A 17,870-nucleotide genomic window follows, 5' to 3' on the forward strand; every position below is an offset into this window, starting at 1 on the left:
CAGAGCCTCCCTTTTTCTTACCTCTGTCCAGTATTTCAATTCCTTCTCCTTTCAGCTTGCAAACCAACTTTTCGTGCAACCTTTTCACCTCGGCTTCCTTCTGCTCTAGTTTGTCTTTCAGAGCTGACAGTTCATCCTGTAAAGACACAGAGCCACTCAGTGACAGCTTCCACAGGCAGCTGAGACTTTTCCACAATTCCCTCCTAGGAAGCACAGTGGACACGTCCTCAGCTGGTGGAAATGACTGAGGTCCCCTGACATTTAACACTGCCTGAGGATGCACCCACCAAAGTGACTCTGAACATCCCAACAGACCTCTGAGCCCATAACAGAGCAAAATCAGGGGGCCTGTGGTCTGAAATTGTTGGTGTTGTGTGTAATTGCAAAGAAATTTCACATCAAAATATAAAGAAGAGCAAAAGGGAAAAAAAAAAAGGCAGTTTTCTTATTTATTTGACCTTGCAGAGATAGAAAAAAGTGCAGGTGACAAAGCTGAATGCTAACATTTCCACACATTTCTTTTGGCATTTTGCATGTTCGAAGCCGAACAATTCCGAAACTGTGCTTATAGCAGGCTGAGGAGAGTTTCAGAAATAACCACTGCTTCTATGGAAGAAAAATCACTCACAACACCAGCAAGCACATGGACACATACTGGAAAGCAGTTCAGACAAAAACGTGGTACCTCTGCCACAGTTTGGGTTTGCTGATCAAGCATTAGGAAAGAAAGCTTGGAGCTGAGATTCTTGAGAATAAGACAGATGGTGTTTGGGGGAGTTGGGGTGTATTAGAAAAATGCTGTCAAGTTTTAACTTAGATCTAACCATCTGCACTAGCAAGTGACTGGCACAGATCCATGCATTTAACTTTTTAAAATTTGAGTCAAATCCTACCCAGTTTAGTAACATGTTTCTTTGATGTCCGAGGATATCGTGTGCAACAGCATCATCAAGACAGGACCCTCACTGCAACTGTACCCAACACTGAAAATTTAATTTGTTCAGTTTGTAAACAAAGCAAAACAAGGCAAGACTCATCATTTTGGCATTTACAGCTTCTAAATGACGTTTTAAATCCGTAATGGAATAAACCAAACTGGAATACTGTGGCTTAGGTATTTTCCTGAGCTACCCTCAGAAGTTCTGTTGCAAATACACAGTCATGTCTGCAACCCAAACTATGCCCCAGCTATGGAATCTCCTGAAACTGGTTCCTGTTTGCCCTAAAGCATCATCAGAAAAATAGATCAATCTCAAAATTGTCAAGAAATCAAAGCTTTTTCCACAACAGTGGCTGGGCAATAATTACAATTCTCCAGTGCTCCAAGTTGGCACTGATTATGATGGGATTCCTGCCAGTGTAGGATCCATGCTACTCCAAAACAAGACCATTTCTTGGTCACTTGAGAAGCTGCTGTTATACCCACAGGCAACTAGAGCTGCATGTGGCTGTCAATGTGTATTTCTTCCCCTGAATTAGAAACACGATATGCAAATTTACATGTGGGAGAGGGGACAGCATAAAAGAATCACTATTTCCCAGCTAGTTTTCATGAATACATTTTCTCTAAAAGGGTGATAAAAAGTTCTGTTTGAATAATGGATGTAAGCTACAGACAAGGCAATCTTCCCTTGGAAGGGGAGTGATTTTAACCCAAGTCTAATGCCATTATGTGCCATTAGGTTCAGAGCACGAAAATCCTCTCCCCTGCAATAGAAAAGCTGTTTACAAGGAACATCTACATAAAGAGCTTTCCACATCTAATGAGGAAGGGCACACTGCATATCAACACACAGCAATTAATGAAGGACAGAGCATGACAGCACAATGCAGGACACACCAGTGAAGGGTGGAACATGAAGGATTCAAAACAGGCCCGGCGTTACCCAGAAACTACCACACCTTTAGCATCTGGCTTTTTTGCTCCATCCGCTGCTTTTCATACTGCATCTGACCCACTTTGATTTTCATGCTAGAAAGTTTGGCCATTAAAGACTGGTAACAGAGACAGAGGAGTGAGAGAAAACTAAAGGTAGAAAAGAGACAAGGCTAAATGGAAAAGAGAAGTTAGAGAAACAGGCTGCTAGAAATACTTAGGTGAATGCCTTCTCTTCAGAAGTGGTTTATTTTTAGCACAGTTAGGAGAAAATAAATGCTGTTTTTAACCTATGGCATACACCTTACATATTGCAACTGGTGTTTCTTGACACACATGTGAAACAAAGGTCTAAACAGGTAACAAATTTACTGTTAACAGCATGGTAAGTTACCCTGCATAAAAAACAATGCTCAAGCTGAAAACCACAGCATGAAATTTGGGAATAGCCTCTGCTGCTAAGTAAGAGCCATGAAACCCCAGGGCCTGAGAGTACTCAGGATTTTGCAGGGTGCAGGCAAGAAGTAGGGAAAAGAGTGAATTCGTAAAGCCTGATTTACGCCCATCCCTGCCTCTTCCCCTCAGCCTCACTTACTTTAGTTGTTTTCAGCTTTTTCTCATACTGGAGTCTTTCATTGTCCATTTCTCCCACCCTCAACCGCAATTCGTTTATTTCCTGGATCAAATCCTGAGTGGAGGGGAAAAAGACAACCAGAAACAACAAAGAAATTCAGTAAACAAAACAGAACAATAGCTAGGACTGTAACAACAAGAAAAGCAGGCAGAAAAGGGACTCAGCACACAAAACCACACCACCCAAATCCATCACTAAGTCAAGCAACTCAGAGCTTCCTAACATCCAGGGACTGAGTTTCTCAGTTTCTGTGTTACTGCACCAAATGTAAGAGGGCAGAGGACAAAGGGAGACATAAATTGAAGTTGTGTTCCCTGTGCTGAGAGCCAGGAAAGGCCTCCTACTCGTCTGTTCAGCTTCCTGGATGCCCAGTACTAAGGATGGGCAATGGAAAACAGTGGCACACATCCCTCAATACGTAGCAGCCACATCCTCCCTGCTGCAGTCCCTCCCACCCCAGGCTCACCAGCCATCACCTGAATTTTCAAAATATGAAGTGATTGCAGTGTAAAAGTCCATGTTCCCACCACTTAAAAGAGCCCTCTCACTGAGGGCTCAACAGAGGAGCCATCACAGGTTTCTACAGGCCAAGGCACCTGTGTTTAAGCATCAATGGCACCACTGCATCTGGGCTTTGCAGATTCAGCCTGACTTGGAAGAAACTCGGAGCCATCACCAACTCAATTCTGAGCTCTTCAGGAGACCAGCTCGACCTCCTGGCTATACCGATGGATCCTGCCAGGTTTGGGGGTCAGACCTGAGCGCCCCCAGCCCCCTTGGTCAAACAAACCCTGAGTTTGACTGGTGCACCAAGGTGTAAGGCACTCTTTCTCCAAGCCTCCTCATCCTCTAGGTCAGAGAATGGTTTGGGTTGGGAGGGGCCTTAAAGCCCATCCAGTTCCACCCCCTGCCATGGGCAGGGACACCTTCCACTATCCCAGCTTGCTCAGAGCCCCATCCAACCTGGCCTTGGACAGTGCCAGGGCTGGGGCAGCCACAGCTTCTCTGGGCAGCCTGTGCCAGGGCCTCCCCACCCTCAAATAAGGCACTTGTATGATCCTTGTGTTTGCTTTCCTTCCTACATCTGAGGCAAACCCAATCCACGTCAAGCAGTGTGGTACGTTGAGCTAACAGCTCTAAGCACAATTTTTCAGAGCTAATAATAAAATTAATAGAGATTTATATTTATAAATTAACAAGTCAGTAGCTGACATTTAGAGGGTATTCATGGGTCCCTGGTAACACCTGCCTTCCAGCCCCACACCACACTTGCTAAGCTTACAAGCCTCTGGTTATTATTTTGTGCTTAATGAACCCGATGCTAACAGAGCAGCATCTGTATTTCTTCAGAAAGATCCAAGTTCAATTATCAGAACTACGAGGAAAGTGAAAATACAGAACATTTTAATGCTTTTAGTAATTACTACTTCTAATCTATGACCTTCTAATTCAGGTACACCTGAAATTCCTCGACAATTGATTTGTTTGGGGCTTTTCTCTCCTGCAGCATGATCCAAAGTCAAAATTTGCTGTGTGGTACTCTGAGTACCACTGCTGAGGCTGTTGTCCACATTATTTGTCACTTGAACCACGTGACTTTTAAAATGCTCAGTGTGACAGAAAACAGAGCAATCTTGCAACCAGATTGGAGGTGGTGGTGGATAAATCACAAAGAATTCCCTGTGAGCGAGCCAGTTTTACCCTCTGGCTGCTGCTTCAAAGGCCCTGTCTGGCTACGGACTCCTCCCTAAATAAACTCCCTTGCAGGGTATTTTCTTACATAAACTCAGCCCAACTCAGACCACCCGTGTTCCTCAAGGAAAATAATGCTGGTGTCTGCTGAGAAAGTGGAAATACTGGAATGATTCAAAGAACAGAACAATTACAAATCTCTATTAAGTACACAATTAGCTTTGAAAAAGCTGTGTGTTTGTGAACATCTAGACAGCAAATCCTAGAGCACAAAGATCTAGTGAGGCATCTGTTTAGACAGAGAATGGGGAATATGAGTAACCAACCAAGCTGGAATGGGAAGTTGCAGCGACAGACATAAGTAACAAATGGATAATATGAAGGATTGAATCAGAATGGTAATTCTGTAGGAGACAGTAGCTCCACAAGTTGTCAGACATCAGTTTTTTTCTTTTCCCTTTCTTTTCCCTAAATGAAACCAGAAGCAATATTCACACTTTTTCTTTCCTTGTTTGGATACGAATCTTTTTCCATTTCGAGTCATAACGTGTTTTAGGGTCAAATATTTAAAACATTCCTTTAAATACTCAGCTCTTCTAAAGTAATTGATAAACAGTAATATAATTAGATCAACACTGAATAAAATACTGTGCACTTCTGAATAAGTACTGCCTCCAAAATATCTCTTAGAAATTTTGTAAGGGCTGAGACCCTTACAACTAATTAGACATTCATATTTTCACTGAACCAAATGGAAATCAAGATATACTATCCCTTCCAGGGTTTAAGCCTAAGCATTTTTACAGCTATAAAGTGTCGAAATAAAGAAGAAACAATATAATAATATATATCACACTAAACTACATCATTCTGGATTTCAAATGGAGGGAGAAACATTTTAGTAGTAGTTCATTAGTTCTGGCATAAATACGCATGATATAAATCCATATAGTCGCTAATTACAGTAACTACTTTTTAAATATAATTTAGGTTATTTTTATCAAAGGCATTTAGTGTATTTCAAAGTATTGCAAATAGAATGGTCTTCATAGCAGATAAGCCTCTTGCACAGAGGTTATAGATTTGCAGTTTGTGGTGTACTCCCCACACCAGAACCATTTTTCTGGTAGCTCCATGTGCACCTTCTTGGTATGCTGAGCTCTGCTATGAAGTTATGGAGAGACTGCAGTTCAGGGGGAAACAAAGAAAGGAGGAGTCCAGGAGAACTCTACAGTATTCAGTAAATATAAGGATAGAAATGGAGGAAGCAAATCCCAAAGCCCAATCACTTTTGCTACCAGTTCTGGAAAGCACAAGAAACCACAGGGTGTTTGCAAATGAAGATACAACAGAACCCAGGTCGGAGAGCACTTGCTCCCTGTGCTCGTCTGGACCAAACCTTGCCTCCCCAAGGCCATTTACTGCTGGTGCCAGCTCGTTTATCCCTCATTTGGGCTGCTTGGAGTGTCAGTCCACAGAGACCTGCCTGCTGTGTGCTGTAATTCATGAAAGAGCCGAGCTCCGTGTGGGCAGAGTCCCAGGGGAGCTGTGAGAGCAGCCAGCTCTTTCACACACCTCCCACGGATGCAGGAGACCTCCAGTGATTCCCTCCACCCCTTCCCCTGCCAATTTCTGCAGCAATGCCAAGCACAGAGCTCGTCTGCACTGCAAAATCAGCTGCCTTGAAGGCCGTGCTGTGATCCTTCACATAACACCTGTTACCAAACTAGAGGGAAAAGTAACAGGAAGCAACATGAGTCCATCCCACAGCTTGGCAGCACCCAAGGAAATGTGCAGCACTGAGGGAATAAACACTACTGTCACTACCTAAAGAACCACTTTCAAATCTGAAAATGATCCAAGTCATTAGTTTTCAACCTGTGGACTTCTTTGGGTCTGCCGATTACTTCAAACAGGCCCAAAGAGCAATTCAAAAGGAAGACTGACTTTTGTTCCTGTGCTTGCAATACAAGTGAGGAATGGTGCTTCACTGGAAACTGAGGAGTTGGGAAACCACTAACAGAAGTAGAAAGGGCAATTTTGTTTCCTGTCATGGCAATATGGCTTCTTTCCTTCTAGGAAATGACATCTGGAACATCCACAATCATACAAACACCTGACATTTCAGCTCATTTACAAATCCAGAACTGGAAATTTCGTTCTGCTTCATAGGCAGACTCCAAGGTATTTCTCATAGGGGCTCTATCATCCTGTCAGCACAGCTCAGCTGATACTTGGGGTTTCCTGGGTTTGCCCATCTGCTTTGAGGCTTTCTGGCTTCCAACATGACCAAGGTTCATCTACACAGACCTACAGCACAGAGGGAAATGCCTCGGGAGAGCACTGCCAGGGATGATGGCAGCTCCGCCTGGCAGTGTTCCCCCCTGGCCTCTGGTCCTGGGCTCCCTGAAGGCTGTGCTCTGAAGTCAGGCTTCACAACAGCCCCACACCGAGTCACCTCATTCTCTGTTACCAGCTCCAAAAGTTCTGTCTTTTACGGTGCTGTGTCTCTGCACACGGATGCTTTTTGCACCTGCACTGGGCTGAAACACTTGCCTCAGACATGCCTTACTCAGAAGGTGACAGTTTCATGTGGGGTCAGGAGAATGCAGTATGTTCATGATTTTATTTAACTCCAACCTAAATCCATCCCTCCCCAGACCTGGCAGCCAGAATCAAAAACTGCCTTTGGAAATCTTCCTTTGTAAAACCAGAGTTTAACAAAGAGGATACTTTCTGCTTTAAAAGGCACATGTTCTAACCTTAAAGAGGAGTCCTCTTCTTGCCCGACAAAAAAAAATCCCAAAAAATGTTCAGGTAATGTGAAGACACACATAGCTTTCACAATTTATTCTCTTGGGGTTTACTCACCTCTGTGTCTCTGAACCTGTCCTCATAGTCCAATCGATCCTTCTCTACAGATGTAAGCTTTAATTTCAGAGTGGAAATCTCTGCCATAAGATCCAGTTTCTGAGTTTCAAGGGTTGTTCTGCTTAAAAGCTCCTGATTCAAGATAAAGAGGAAGAGAACGGAATTATTTACCCAAGGGGAAGAAATCAGTAATTTATTTTGACAGCTAAAGGTCTCCTTCACGGGGAATAGCATCACCCTTTTCCTTGCACTATCTGAAGCCCTGAGACACAGCTATTATCCACCTGACAGATTCCAGGCACCTAGGATGCATCTGGGATCACAGGGGCACTATCTCGGGCTGGCTGCCAGGATGAGAAAAAAGCCTGTCTGTCATCACAGTTGCTCTGGGCAGCATGGAGCTGTGAGGGGAATCCACCCATCCTGCCAGAGGCTTTAATCTAAGGCTCTTTGAAGTTCAGTGGGGAAGGACTCAAAGGAGAGCAGAACGGGATTCCTGCAGCATAAAGCAGCACTGACATTACTACGTACAAAGGCTTTAAAGCCAATACGGTAGAAAATTACCCCTTAGTGAAGAGACATCAAGGGCTGCAACACCTGGAAGGGCACTGCTCTCACCAAAGTTTAAGACAGAAGGAAGACAAGACAGCAAGACAGACGTGGAGCTGTGAAATACCTGCTGCAGCATCTCCTCCGTGGCATTCAGCTTCTCCCTGTGCTCCTCCAGGCAGAACTCCAGATCCCGGATCTTTTCTCCTTGGGCCTCCACCTGGTCCGTAAGCACACTTACCTGGACAGCAGGGAAAAAGGGATGCACGTTTAGCACCTTGCCCCTGTGCCATATGTGTCAGCTGAAGAACTGTAGGTGAGCAACAGTGCTGCTCAGGCCAAAGATTAGCTGGGACTGTGCAGGGAGGAGGAGGAGGAGGAGCAGAGCTCTGCAGTGGACACAACACTTGGCAAAGGAAACAGGAGAGAAGGGAAAGCTCTCCCCTCACACCAGAATTTCAGCCAAACTTCTGGCAGATACATTGCAATTCTGCAGCTCCCCTCCTGCCTGGAAGTTTTCACAAGGGGTTGCTGCTGCATTTTACTACCAATTATTATGCCTTTGCTGTGACAATACATTAACTCAACCCATTAGCTCCTACCTTAACCACCACATAAACCTCGCTGCTTGTAATTTATTCTCCTTCCCAAGTGATTGCACACAGTGTACCATAACAAACACTTTCCCCTTTTCAGAACAACAAAAGCAAAGGTGGTTAAAACACACAGCCAGAGGCTGGGCAAGACCAAGACAACACCTTTGAGACTGCAGACAGATTCCCATTCTGCCTTTTCTGAATGCATTTTTTCGTTGTCAACAGGCTCTTCCTGCAGTACTGCTGGGGAGGAGGGTGAGCTGCCTGAAGCAGAGCTCAGTGCTGTCACAGCCCGTAGGCTGGCTCCACATACAGAATGCCCCCTGTGCAGTTCAAGGGGTGCCAGGTATTCCCAGCTCCAACAGCAAGAGGAAACCAGCTGCCAGAACAGCCAGGGCCGACCCCGTCCAGCCCAGCAGCACATAAGCAGGACTGCCAGGGAGCCGCTTGTCTCCTTCTGCCCGCTGGCCAGTCCTGCAGCTTTTGTCACCTTTCCTAAGGACAGGACAACTGTGTCCTGATGCAGACATCATGTGAATGGTTCTGGGAAATGGTGATCTTAAGGATACACATGGATGTAAGTAGGTGGCTGCTCAACAGACCTGCTCCGCTAACAAAATTCAAAGAGAACAGATACACAGACAGAAGGGCCTTTAGATTTTCCCTGCAATCTAAATTCACACCTCTCCCTAATGTGGGTTAGTTCTCAGGTACCAGCAAGTCTTCTGAACACTGTCCAACACATCACAACTGCAAACAAATTCTCAGAGGTCTTATCACATACTATCAGAAAGTCTTGTGAATGCAAGAGTAGAAAAAAATAATTTGGGTGACAACTCACTTGCAGAACAAGAGATTCCTTATCATTTTCCAGACGAGCCAGCCTTTCTTGATAAACATCTCCATTCCCAGATATGTGCCCATTAGTCTGGAAAAGACAACAAATATTGCATAGTCAGCTATTGTACCACAGTGTCATGAAACGTTATCAACACCCTTAATGAGCATTTTCAGTCTGCACTGTTTAAGAACAGATTCAATGTATTCTCCAGCCCCCTAAGGGTTACAAATCAAATAAACTGTCAACAAAGGACACACGACCACCATTCAGGAGACGATTGTTCAGGGGCTTAAAGATGAGAAAGGAAGAACCTTCTGGTGACCCAGTTCTGCAAAATTCACTTACTGTGCATTCAGCATTTTGCTAACAAAACTTGGACTCATTGCTATACAACACTAAGCCATACTTGCAAAGAGACAAATACCCTGAGACATTCAGCAAGTGAAAAAAGCCAAACATACAATCTACAAAATGTGTATTATGCCTCATGCAAGTCATACACACAGTCAGAGACATCCTTTAACATCAGGCACATTTTACTGGGTATGGGTGAACGTCTGCACTCTAAACACATCTCTTTGTAAAGCTGCCTGAGGCTAAAGAGAAACAAGAATACATGTTAATGCTATCGGAGAGTTCAGAGGAATCAGCAACTTTCCTCATAATAACTTCAATGCTCTTGAGCAGCAGGAAGGATTTTATTCTATCCATATTCAAAGCTGTCTCAAAGCACTTCGTGATCCATGCCACAATCAGATCTCGGCTCAGAAAAGCAAGTCTTGTTCCAATCATGGCATAAATCACTTAGAGGAGTCTGAGAAGCTGCTCTGAAATCCAGGGTGCTCAGCAGAGACACCCAACAAGGTTGAGGGGGCCTGATTTCCTCCTGAATATGTGATGAAAAGAAACTGGGTGACTGATCCTCGTGCCCCTGTGAGCTTGCAGCACAACCCTGCCTTGAGAGGCCACCACCACTCAGGAGCTCCAAGGCTCCAGCTCCTGCTTTGAATCTCCCCTTATTACAGAGCATACTTCAGGAAACCTCCTGGCTAAACCTCCTTTTCTAAGTTACATGTCTGACCTTGGGTGGTGGGAGAAGCTGCCTTGTTTGAGCCTGAAAGAATAAAACTCCCTCCAGCATCACTTAAAGATCCAACCTAAAGCAAACAGGAGGAGGTAAAAGTGTTTGACCTCACCTCAGTGCTCTCAAAATCAGGCTGTGTCCTGGCAAGTCTTGAATCACTAAGCAGTACCAGAAGTGTCTCCCAAGCATTAAATTTCACTTGGTGACCATAGTATCTCCCCCAAAATTTGCTCCAGCAGACTAAGAAAGGATGCTCTCCCATAATTTGTACCAGTACCTCATCACAATGATCTGAATTACAACCCTGTATCTGAACTATTTAGCAGCACAGCACTAAGCCCCTGACCACCAGACACTAAGCCCCAGGGCAAAATTCTTCTAAACTTCTGAGTTTGCCCTATCTTCCCCTTGACCTCTACCAGAATTTAGCTCATGCCACTCAAGATTAGTGAGATCTTCCATTTTGTAACACTTTAATTTAGGTGAAAGAATTCAAAATGAAATAAACCTTTTAGCAGTTCAACTACTGGATTATGCCTCAGATTTTGTGACCTGAGTTGTATGTGAAAACAGAACTGAGGGTTTTGTCTACTTTTGCTGCTCTGCAGCTCCCTTGTCCTTTAAGTCCTCCAGCACATCTCAAGCACTTTCTCAGCCTCCATAAGAACAGCATCCATATTTTGTAATATACAACACATTTATCAATCCAGTGCATGTGTCTGATGTAGGAAAGTGGTATCCATCCCTCACTACAGGCACCAGAGCTGCAAAGACACCCCTCCATGCTGCTGGGGCTAACATGGAATTCCTTGCCAAAGCACAGACTCCACTCCCTGCCTCCTGGCCACCTCATCAACACCCGAACCACTGACCATCCTGATAGCTCCGGTCAGCGAAACCAGACACAAACTAACTAAAACCAAAGACTGCAGGAAGAAAATGTGGGGAGGGAAGTCTTGGTTTCACAGCATGATGAAAATGTCTTTAGGATGCTGTGAAAACCAACGAGGTGTGAAAGCAGAACGTTAGTCATTGTGCCCAGCATCTTGCCAAGGCACCTTTGCTGTTAAACTCCGTTCACATTTCTCAGGAAAAATGCACTTGGCTCAGCACGTCAGCCTTGGCTTTAAAATAGGAGCATTTAGAGAGGGAGAGCTCAGGCTGCAGCTGCACACTGCCATCACAAAGAGGTGATGGGAACCCCAGACAGGACAAGGGCAAAGCCTGCTCTCCCACAAAACAAAAATTAGTGCAAACAGAATCACAGACTGGTTAAGGTTGGAAAACACCTCTAAAATCATCAAGCCCAACCATCAACTCAGCACCACCACCATGTTCATCACTAAACCATGTCCTCAAGTGCCATATCCACACATTTCTAAATCCCTCCAGGGAGGGTGACTCCACCACATCCCTAGACAGCCTGTTCCAATGTTTAATAACCCCTTTAGGAAAGAAAGTTTTCATAATATCTGACCTAATCCCACCCCTGGCACAACCTGAGGCCCTTTCCTCTCATCCTGTCAAACGCTTAGGGCAGTCCATCTATTCTTTGGGAGAAACCTTGCAGAGACGTCTTAGTTTTTCAAGCTGTGTGTACTGGGGTGCAAAGATCTCTTTTCTGGCTATTGCCAGAAATATTTTCTAAAATCTGCATAAAACCAGACCTCCTGTAGCCCACCAAACCCAGAAAATTCTGTGTGCAACACAAGAATTGTTTACTTTTTTGCCTGAAGTGTTGTAACTTCTGTATAATACCTGGGACGGACTCTTAATTTGAGGCACAAAAAGGCAAGAAAGCCCCTGACTTTGGTTTCAGTGGAAAAAATGATGATAGTTGGAGAATGGATGATAGAGAAAGACCATGGCAGCTATTTCCAAGAGCAGCAGCCTAAGCACTGCTTACAGTGGTGCAGAGACGCAGGATGCGCAGGCACTGGACACACACCACCTTCCCAGATCTTTGCTCTGGACTGTCTTCAAAGGTAAAAAGTTCATTCTGGGCATGATATTCTTCCCAGAGAGATAAGGAAGGAAGAGGGGAGGTGAAACATATGAAAAGAACAGAGCAATGATGGTAGTGGGCAGGACTGAAGAGAGAGAAATGGAGAGGGAATATGCTCAAACACCGGATTAAGGAAAGCAGTGCATCAGGACCCAGGGTGGAGGGAGCCCCAACGGGAAGGAATGGGCTGCAGGGAGGTCTGAAAAATGCCAGCAGACCTGGTGTGTGCAAAACCTGGGTGAGCAACACTCGGTGTGTTCCTCAGGAGCATCTCTCCACCTCGGAACCTGCAACCTCCCCTGAGACTGAGCCCAACAACTACTCACCCTGCAGAGCAACAGCTGCTCTTTGGGGGGAAAAGGAAAGAAATAAAACAAATAGAGGAGCAAAAAAGAAAAGCAAATACTTGACTGAACAACAACTGCAAGCATATTAAGAGCACTTGGTAGTTCTGGATCAAATTTGTATGATTTAAGCCAATAAAGGATTAACGTATTTTACTAGCTGTGAAAGAAAGGCTTTCCATTTTCCAGTGAAGGCCCTTTTCATCAGCAACTTAAAATCTATCTTCAATTAATTAGATTTTATATGTGTTTTCAATTTTAGGGATTAATTGCGAAACGCTCTATGGGAAGAGAGTGCAGATTTTCCAACACCGATTTTAATCCTAAAAACAAAAGAACAACTGTCACAATGCCACTGAGGCTTCACAAAAGTTTGAGGTCAAGCATTTACTTAAAACGCCTTGTAAGATCAGACCCAGTGCACTTATAAACTCTGCAAGATCAATCCACAGCTAATCTGTTAAACACATGTGTATAGCTTTGTCTGCAATCATCTAAGTGTAAAAATCCATGCTGCTCTGGAGGGAATTATTCCTGTAGTAAGTAGATGCATCACCAAACTTTCACCGCTTGCCTGCCTTCAGTCTTTAATCCCTTTTCCCTGGAAGTGAGTTAGCATTCCAAACAGCAGGAAAGTTTCTAATAGCTGCTGGTTTAAACCTCCTAATAATAAAAAAAAATTATTTAAAAAATCTGTTTCCTCTCAGTTGCTGAATTCTCCTTTCAAAAATAAACCTCATTTTTAGCCTACCACAGCTGATACCCTCATTTTCCTTCATTTTCTCTTCTGCTTTGGAGATGAAATAAGCAGCACAAATCACACTGCTCTTGCTGTATGTGCAGTTTGGTTTGTATAGAAGGAGCTGCCACTCCACAGCATCATCTCCCTGTACAGCAGGGAAACATTGACTGTTTTGACCACCACAGTCAAGTCAACAGTTGGGCAAGTGAGCCTTTCCCAACACCTCTTTCCTGACCATCTGGAGTTAAATTAGAGCTCATCAACATGCTTACGTGGTTCAGATCATTACAATACACATTACCTATGCTCAGTTAAACAAAGCTGCTGCTGTTCTGCTTGTTCCCTCAGCTTTAGAGTCCCTTGCAAGAGGGTTCCTCCAGCCTCAGCTACCTCAGCATCATTTGGTGTGCTTTGGGCAGAGCCTCCGGGTTTCCCAAGCCAAGTATCCACCACCTGTGATACAGACCCATGACAGCTTTACCCTCTGTCAGCATCAATCCCATTCCAAATTCCTACTGGTCATACTGTCTGAGCTGGTGTGTAACCAGTTTGTGTGGCAGCTCCCCTCTGCCCTCTCAAACCAGCCTCTCCTGCATTTCCCGCTTCCCTGCTCGGAATATTTGCAGCCTGCTCCACACACTCCAGCAGCAGACCTGCTGCTAAGCTTTTCCTAAAGTTTACAGGTTACTTCCTCCTCACAGAATGAGAAGGGGGAAAAAAAACCCCAACCACAAACCCACTCCAAGCCCCCACATTGTATTTTAAAGGCTTCACTACAATAAAAGTGAATTCTGAAAAAAAAGCAGCTGAACACAGCCCTTCACTCTGAGGCATTTACCTGAAGCATTTTGTAATCATAAATAACACACTGCTGAACAGGGAAGATGCAACCTTTCCACAATATTCCGTTTCCTAACAGCAGCCCAGCTGGTGCCTGGTACAAGAGAAGGATGAGAGGCTCGTTCCCAGCGTTGCCCAGCTATGGCTTGTCACTGGGAGAAACGCAGGAGCCAGCACAAGCAGAGATCTCCTTACCTTATTTAGCCAGACGCAGTGCCCGTGAATGTCCCAGCTATACTCCATGCTGGTCATGACTATTTTCATGCATTCACGGATGCCAGAAGCCGAGGCTGAGTGCTCCGGGCTCCTCTGAGCCGAGGTTAAGTGACAGCAGGTCCCCTCACCCAGCCAGGATGGAGGCGAGCAGAGTGGGAGATGTGGGAAGCGGAGCCCGTGGAGCAGCAGCGCTCCTCAGGCGGAGCAAGCAGCTCTGGGGAATTAACACATCAAAGCCCGGCAAGAAACTCCTCCAACCCAGCACACACAGGAGAAGGATGCAGGCAGGGAGGTGCAGAGCAGCATAAACCTGACCGGGAGCAAGGACAGCCCCACGCAGGTGGCGCCCGGGCATCTCCACCCTCCCTCTTGTCACTAGCGCAGCCCCCTCCTCTGGACCCTCCCAGAAAGCATCTGACCCAACAACACAGGAGAAAAAAGCAACTCCCACCCCTTCACCTGACCACAAAGTAAACAGGAGGGTCTTTCCTATTAATTGTAAAAGCTGCAGGAACACAAGTAATTAATTCACTTGCAGACACCAAGAGAAAATGGAAGAAAAAGTTGACTCAGCTGTCCCAGGTCTCTCAAGTGGCTTGTCCCAAGTTTACGTCATACTTCAAAATGATGCAACAAGCAACATTAACAACCAACCTCTGTCCTCGGGTTCAAGTTTTAATTGACCCACTACCAGCAATAGCATGACAAATTCTTAGTATTTTTGACCACAGAGCCCAGCTCCGAGAGTCCTGTGATTATCTACAACTAAAACTGATAGAGAAAAATCTCAAAACCATGAATGCTGAATAACCCAGGAGACATCATGAGAGCAAAGGATGAGCAGAAGCTGGGCTTTTAAAGCCAAACTGATTCATTTTGCATTGAGAATGGGGATTTTTGATGGGTTGTTCTTACTGCCAAAGAACTCATCCCAGATACATGAGGATGCCACGCCAAGGCGTACCATAAACAAGCCCGTATTATCTCCCAGTGTTAAAAACACAGCAATCTGGATGATCACCTTTAGCAAGAAGCAGGGTCCTGTGTTTCCAGAACTTTGGGAGGCGGATCTCTCAGGGACAAAAGCATTGCCAGCAGGGAGTGGATGATGACAGGCTGACACGGTATCACAAGACTCCTTTCACATTGCAACTTGAGGAGAGATCTCAAACTGCTTGGTGGTAACACCCTGGTGCCACACATTAGCATAGGACCTTTTGATACCTAAACTCAACATAAGCAGAAGCTGAATCAAATGACTGCACTGTACACCCACACCAGGATAATCAAACAACAAACTTGGGTTTGAAGACAAGATTTTTTTTTTTCCCATGAATAAGAGATGATTTCTAGCTAACCAAACCGCTTCCCCCACTTGGGAATCACGCTCTTGTCCAAATAGGTCAGCATATATCTCTGTAAGATTACAAGCTATGTCTATCCAGCAAGGAAAATTTCTCTCTGAAAGCTAATATCCCCTCATATTATCGCTCTTTACTCCCAGCTACTCTCTGGAAGAACCAACTTAAAGAAAAAATGTCAAAATCTGAAGCTGGTCTGTGAGACAGCAGCAACACACTGGATTGCACAAGCCACTATGGATATCACAGCTCAACCATCATTCTCAGATGAGCTGAAAATGTTCTGTGGTTGGACCTGATGATGATCTTAAAGGTCTTTTCCAACCTTAATGATTCTATTTTTCTATATGATTCAAGAAACCTTTGGAGGCCATAAAGTTTTGCTTGATCTGAAAGTCAGTTTCAGAAATTCACTTATGGAGGGAAAGTCACTTCCAAAGCCAAAGCCACAGCTGCACTTGCTGAGGGTTTTAAAGAAAAAATATTGTATTATCCTGGATTTTTCACTTCAGGGGCACACCCTTTAAAGAGGAGAAGGCACACACCAGGACCCATATACACAAGTTCAGATCAGGAGCATGGGGAAAATGGCTCTGAGGTGTGGGAAGGCACTGTCCACCCACTCCTACCCTTCACTCCTCTTTTTAACAAGACACAGTTGGTTTCTTTTTTCTGGGAAAGTTGTTGCATAAGATGTATTTTTAAAAAAATGCAAAAAAACTCCCAACCACTTTCAAGAAAAGTAATAACCAGAAGGAAAACTGTCTCTTGTTTGTTTCAACTGAAGAAAAATTGGAGCAGTGCTCATGGCTGGGAGCAAGGTTTACGAGAACTACTCTTCAAGACATGGATCTATCAGCTTCCAGCTGGACACAACGGGGATGCCTTGGACTTGCAAAATGTGGAGTTTCATTTAAAATGGTTTTGCTACCGGTGCTGATATTAGAGATTACTCACAGACTGCCTGTACCGAAGCCAGAAGCTCCATTTTCACAGAGTACAGCACATGCTTTATTAAGGCACACACTGGAATACACTAAATATCTCTGCTGATCAAGAGTATTCCGAAAAAACTCCAGAACTTTGGAATAGTTCTGACCTGGTTATGGATTTCAGGCCTGGTTCCCAGTGAAAGCACGGAATCCAAACATGTTTGAGCTCAGAAAGGTCTCAGTCCTTTTCCAGACTTGGAACAAATGTCCTCATTTGTAATTTCACCCATGACATTCACCTGCCCTCCATTTGCACAAGGAGACATGAGCAGGGTTTCAGCAGCAGAGATCAGCTTTGAGCTGCAATGACATGTTATAGTTAAATTGACTTCCTTGTGCAGCAGAGCTGCATGTACAAGTTTTCCCAGCTCCCCATGGGGACCACACGATGGATTCTCTTGGAAGAGCTGTGCCAGATGTCCGGGCACCGTACGTGCGCTCTGGTGTCACGCGGCCATCTGGCACCCACCCGTTAAAAAAACAACAGCACGAGGTGTTTTAACCCACTGGCCCTTTTTGAGTGCTTGCACAGACCCATTGAGAGGAGCAGAAAGGAAGAGGATCAAGGACGTGTGGCAGCCCATTCTGGCATGGCAGGACTGAATGCTCTGCCCTATTTTACAGAAACTTTGGGAGACTGCTGTCATCCCCTTTTCCCAATGTGGGCACCAGTGGTTTGGCTGCAGGAGCCAGGGGAGGATTTTTCTCCTGTGACACACTGTCTGGCAGCAGCAAACACTATTTTTGTTTTCCTCTGAGACACAAGAGGCTTCCTTACAGCCCCGCATGGGATGTCACACACCAGATCCAGCATCCTGCTGGACCCAACTTCACACACAGAGGATTAAACCAGTTTCAAACAAAGAAGGTGTATGCGCCTCCCCTGCAAGGAGGGGCAAAGTTGCAAAAAACCTTCCTGCAAATCATCCGGGCACTTAATGTGACACCTCCCTGCTCAGACAGGGACTGGTGACACTGGTGACACCTGCAAATCCCGTGGCTGTAGCACACTCTAAGTGGAATGTTAAGTCTTTCCTACGAGGGGCTTCAAGGATGACAGAGGGTACAGGGGAGTAATTTGAAGCAGAACAAGGAGTAATTGAGGCATAGGTGGAGTAGCTATTTTCTGCAATCTTTGGTACTCACAACCCCTGCACATCTTTTCCAGTGGTTGGGAGGCACTAAACTGAATGGCACAACACAGCCCCTCCTCTCCCACTGAGCCCA

General features: G+C 45.0%; 1 protein-coding gene across 1 annotated transcript in view; it reads right to left on the minus strand.

Moving 5' to 3' along the window:
* The window catches only part of PPFIBP1 (PPFIA binding protein 1), a 102,671-nt gene that overhangs the window by 25,247 nt on the left and 59,554 nt on the right, over nucleotides 1-17,870 (minus strand). The window contains 5 exon segments of the mRNA XM_039570581.1: nucleotides 22-136; nucleotides 2,472-2,564; nucleotides 7,074-7,205; nucleotides 7,750-7,863; nucleotides 9,060-9,146. Coding sequence (XP_039426515.1) covers nucleotides 22-136; nucleotides 2,472-2,564; nucleotides 7,074-7,205; nucleotides 7,750-7,863; nucleotides 9,060-9,146 — 541 coding nt within the window.

The sequence above is a fragment of the Corvus cornix genome, chromosome 1A, assembly GCF_000738735.6.
Source record: "Corvus cornix cornix isolate S_Up_H32 chromosome 1A, ASM73873v5, whole genome shotgun sequence".
NCBI lineage: Eukaryota > Metazoa > Chordata > Aves > Passeriformes > Corvidae > Corvus > Corvus cornix.